The sequence below is a fragment of the Solanum tuberosum genome, unplaced genomic scaffold, assembly GCF_000226075.1.
Source record: "Solanum tuberosum cultivar DM 1-3 516 R44 unplaced genomic scaffold, SolTub_3.0 scf00049, whole genome shotgun sequence".
Lineage (NCBI taxonomy): Eukaryota > Viridiplantae > Streptophyta > Magnoliopsida > Solanales > Solanaceae > Solanum > Solanum tuberosum.
The window spans coordinates 2,006,434-2,011,596 of NW_006238974.1; the positions used below are offsets into that span (position 1 = coordinate 2,006,434).

The 5,163-nt window shown below is 36.1% G+C and overlaps 1 protein-coding gene across 1 annotated transcript; it reads right to left on the reverse strand.

Moving 5' to 3' along the window:
- Positions 1 to 9: 9 nt before the first annotated feature.
- Positions 10 to 4,878, reverse strand: LOC102594523 (uncharacterized). The gene is made up of 9 exons (XM_006343678.2): positions 4,459 to 4,878; positions 3,816 to 3,971; positions 2,924 to 2,992; positions 2,667 to 2,837; positions 924 to 1,067; positions 646 to 786; positions 499 to 564; positions 322 to 381; positions 10 to 190 (listed from the first exon to the last, which is right to left on the reverse strand). Exons 1-9 carry the CDS (start codon positions 4,786 to 4,788, stop codon positions 146 to 148), a joined length of 1,182 nt encoding a protein of 393 aa, XP_006343740.1. The 5' UTR covers positions 4,789 to 4,878; the 3' UTR covers positions 10 to 145.
- Between the last annotated feature and the right edge of the window lie 285 nt (positions 4,879 to 5,163).

Genomic DNA, 5,163 nt, shown 5'->3' on the forward strand with positions numbered 1-5,163 from the left:
CCCCCCCCCCTACCCCCCCCAAAAAAAAATCATACATAGATTGTGAAATATTCAAATACCAAATTTTATGAAGCTTCCAAGATAAGTGGGCAGGATATATTAACTTTCGTCTCGAGAAGTTCCTGGGAAGTAGTGCAAGGAACAACTAGAATGCAATCTCTTGAAGTATTTGAAGTGTGTTCTGATGAACCTGAAACACAATTTAAAAATTATATAGGTTAGCTATTTGTCAAGAAATGATGTCAAAAACAATCAGCCATTGATAGCAAAGCAACTTTCTAAATGAAATGCTACCCCAAACAAAGATTAACAAGAGTGTACCCATTCAAGATGCTGTGCTGTAACTCCAGAGACATTTGTTCCATATATGCCACCTAACACCTACAATGTCGCAATAAGATGCGGTAAGATATTATAATCGTCTCATGCTTCTGGAGATCGAATCAGAAATGCCAACTATGTCCAATAACAAAAATCTTATGTACTAGAAACTCTTACCTTAGAAACTGTTTCAAGAAACATGCCAGGACGCACAGGATGTGGTTTTCGCCCACTTACACTTGCCTAGGAGCAAAAGAAAATTATAGTTGAAAAGCTTTTGGAATTCTCAAAAAGTAGTGACATCATCTCAGAACAAAATCTCACCCTTCCTGCAATTCCACCAGCAGCACCAACTTCATCATCCGAACTGTCTGCACCTTCTTCTTTACCAAGCATCACATTTTTTATCATGTCGCGTACTGTTTTCCCTGGTCTTAGGGAAACAAGTTTAGTTAAAAAGTTCACCTGCATGACCATAAAATGCTAACGTTAGTAATCAAAGCAGAAGCCGTACAAAAACCATTCAGGTGGTTTATTTTTCAGAGATTACAGTCCACCGAATTAAAATGTGACATGGGATATATATGTTTAAAGCAACAAACCTCTGATTCAGGAAGAATATTAAGGCCACGATCATTTCTTTCGTCAAGTATTCCACCTCCCATCATGTTCCTAGCTTCTTCTCTGATTAAAACCAACCTTGCTAGTAACTTCCTGTCAGGGATAACAGAACGAGATTCCATCGTCTGCAACAAAGACAGCCACAGACAATCCATAATTTTATCGGTGAACACTAGCGTGAAGGATTCCTTCAAATCATAATAATATTTTCGAAGTCTGTTGATCTGATAAATGATTTTTAGGGTACAGAAATCACATTACATGATGTTATTTTATTACTATTACTTAAGCATGATGAAACAGTTTATACTTTTATTTTCACAATGGAACATGAGATGATTCTAGAGCATGAAAGCAACGAACGAAACCTAATAGTAAAAGGAGCATCCGGACTAAATTATTACTCTGCAGTATCCACTATTGGATATTACTTCCAACGTGATTTTTAAATATTTAAATTTATTTCTAAAAAAGGATACAATGGGAGCCCAAGGTGTGACCTAGTGGTCAATCAACTAGGTTGTGGACTCGGAGTTTTCAAGTTCAAATCCTAACTGAGACAAAAATACTAGGTGACTTTATTCCATTTGTCATAGCCTTGTGGACAATTATCTGGTACCTGTTTGTTGCTAGTGGGAGGTGACAAGTATGCCGTGTAATTAGTCTAGGTGCATGCAAGTTGGCTTGGCCACCACAGTTATAAAAAAACAAAAATAGGGATAAAATGGATATTATATCTAAATCATGGAAAAGGTCAAAACTGATAACGAAGAATAAAGTATATCACATATATTGAATTTGGGAACACATAGAAGTTAAAATAGAAGTCAAAAGAGAGTAATACAAAAAAGTTAGCCGAAAGCTCTAACACCATTTGACACTTCCATGAGGGATTTGTTTGATTATTGATGACTGAAAACTGACAACTCTAAAGTGACACGAAAAAATTGAAGTCCAAACAAGATGATTTCCCTAAGCCTTTTGGCAGGTTAGGTTTCCAACTGAAACCCATGTACTCCCTCTGTTTCAATTTGTTTGACTTACTTTACTTTTTAGTGTGTTTCAAAAAGAATGTCTCTTTTCTTTTTTGGCAACTCTTTTTCTAACTTTCCACCTGACATGTTTAAGATCATAAGATTAAATAGCATTTTGGTACATTCAACATATTTTAGTTTAACGCCACAAGATTCAAACAAGTCTTCTTTACTTTCTTAAACTCTGTGTCACGTGAAAACCACACAAACAAATTGAAACGGAGGGAGTATCATTTTTGGACTGATAACCAAGTAACATGGTTTTTGTTAAGACTTGACATTACCACGACTTGCGTTTTTCTTTTTCAATCTTATAAAAAATTAATATTTCAGTAACTTGAGAACAAATATAAATAATGAATTCAGCATTGAGCACAAGTTTCTACAGCTTACATATAACCAGCATCAACACTACAAATTATCTGACCAAGATGGCTGAGCAGAAGTTCTTTAACATCACTATATGAAAATGTTGACCTAACCATTTTCCAAAATGTGTTACATAATGCATAGTGCCTTATGGTCTCTACAATCAGAATGTTCCATACCCTGTAAAGTTTGTGGTTTCTAATAACCTGCGTCCTAAGGGACCCACAGTCAAATGAAACTGATGCAACAAATTATCTAGTTAGAACTTAGATCCCAACAACTCGATCGTCTCCTGACTATGCATGTACATTAAGAGCCTACCTCCAGAATATCATCCGCTTGGTTAGCTATATCATTCAAATTTGCCCCAGGAAGATGGACTTTTGTTCCATTCTCACTTTGAAATACTCCACCACCACCAGCTACTCGCCTGAGCAATTCATGTCTGCTTTCTTTTTGGGGAGTTCTACAGAGCAGGCCTACGACTTGAACCTAGAAAACATACAAATCCAACTCAATGTCAGAACAAAAACTACAGCAACAATGCTGCTAATAATTTAGTCATTCAGCATACTCACATGAGGGGGGCACTTCTTGGTAAGATGGGATAACACAGTCTCCTTGATAACTTCCAAGAGTGATTTGCGCTAAAAGAAACAATTCTGTTACTAACATACCTTCCCAGAATATGTCTTGTATCAATGCAGTACTCAACAGGAAACAAATAGGCATGAACTAGGCACAAACTGGAAACATAAAAAAAAGACTATAATATGGATCAGATATCTGGCTTGATATCTAAATCATATAGCATTCAGTCTAGCCAACAATCAAGGGGAATTGATTACGGAGAAGGTTTCCTTTCGTGCCTTTAATTCTTTGATTATTGCTTCTTCAATCCTGATGCTCTTGGAAACATTTTCTTTTAAGAAATAAATTTACCCATACGATGAAAAGGCTAAAACGAGAGAAATCAACATTCATGCACACAGCCTGACTATTTACTAGAGAAATCGGTATCAATAAGTTTCTGAAATGAGACACCTTTTACTTCATTACATCTTGTACTAGGCAGAAATTACACGAAGACCATCAACTACAACTATTTCATACTAATCCATCTCCAAAGGCAGCACACAAATTATCTTACCACACAAAATGTACCAGAAGTGTCGACAGTGAAAACTAATTAATGAATTGCTCATGGCAAAAAAATGATAGGTGAGATCATGAATCACGCATACTGAAGTCAAACTATGATTCCACAAACAAAAGTACTGCTTAAGGAAAAAGAACGAGGAAAGCTGAAAAAATATGACACCTGAGCATAACTCAACCCAAAAGCTAGCTCATGAGGGGAGGTTTGTCCAAGTCCATATAAGGAGACCAATTTCCCATCCCCTCTACGGATGTGGGAATTCTAAACAAAAACAAAATGAAAAACAGATCAGGAACCTTAAATGATACTACCTTGTCATCCTGGTCCTTGTCAGCAGTTTGGATCATGTAATCAAGGGCCATCATGAACCCGGACTCCATTTCATCAACTCTTTTCCCAATCACTCCTTGTGCAGCCAATTGCACTGCTACCTCCTCAGATGCTTCATCCATCTTCATATCTTCCAACTGTTTCATACATATGTATCCAACAAAGGATATTGAAGAGATGAATAACTACTCCAGCTGACATACTGAACTAACCACATAAACGACTTGAACAAAAAAAAAAAAGAGAAGGGGGAAAGTTCTATCTTTTTATTACTTTCATATTTGTATCCATACCATTATCCATTTCAACATCACACATTAGTAGACAGGTTAAGCTTCATTTCTAGGGTTACTAGCTATCAAGAATTAAGACCACACCCTTCGGATAACAATACAGAGACTTCAGAAAATTCCTAAGAGAAGCACATTCACATGGACTGTGAAATACTAGTACCTCTAATATTTAACATAATCAACAATTAAACAGGAACAAAGTCGATGAACACCCAAGGGTTTTGGGTTTAAGTTTTCTAGGAATCAAAGATACATAAGACTTGTAGTTATTATTTAAAAGTATAACACCACAAAGACAAACGGAATAGAATACAATTAAGGGAAAACATACTAGCTTGGCCATTTCTTCAAGGACGGAGGTAACTTGTTCACCACCTTTAAGAAGAACTTGATACTGAGAAGTATCAAAATCTCCAATTTCAGGTCCACTATTTTCCATTCTTCCATTTTGAGCTCCGAATTCCTCCGCCAAAAATCCTGCGCCGACCTCGTAACTCGTGCATAATGCCGATAGGTTTAGTCTGGAGGATGGCTTCAGCTGCAATGAATACTGATTGGGGATTTCTAGTTGAAGAAAATAGTATGGTGATGGAGTCGAGTAACGAGATAGAATGGCAGGAGCAGCTCCACAGAAAATGATAGGGATGGACAGAAATGCCATGGATAAAATGACCAAGGACGGAATTAGAGTTTTTTTATTTTTTATTTTTTTTTGGGGGTGGGGATTGAGATTGTTGGAGAGGGGGAAGATTACAATATCACCTAAATAGTTCTATTTTCCTTAAAACTATATTTGATGCACTAAAAACATTTATTTTTGTCTCTTTCCTAATCAGATGACATATCAATTATTATATTACTAATAAAATTATCCGCAGCTCGCACATGAATTCAATATGACAGAATTTATAAAATAATACTTAAAACATATCCGTCATTAAAACTTAAACACTATATTATCTTGAGAAAATGACATAAATAGTCTCTTAACTATAAGAGTAGGTCTAAAATGGTCCCTTAACTATACACTTAACAG

Coding starts and splice junctions, on each gene's coding strand:
- LOC102594523 (XM_006343678.2), bottom strand. CDS start 4,788: ATGGCATTTCTGTCCATCCCTATCATTTTCTGTGGAGCTGCTCCTGCC. Junction 2,993..3,815: donor ACAAGGACCAGGATGACAAG/GTAGTATCATTT, acceptor TGTTTCTTTTAG/CGCAAATCACTCTTGGAAGT. Junction 191..321: donor CAGCACAGCATCTTGAATGG/GTACACTCTTGT, acceptor ATTGTGTTTCAG/GTTCATCAGAACACACTTCA.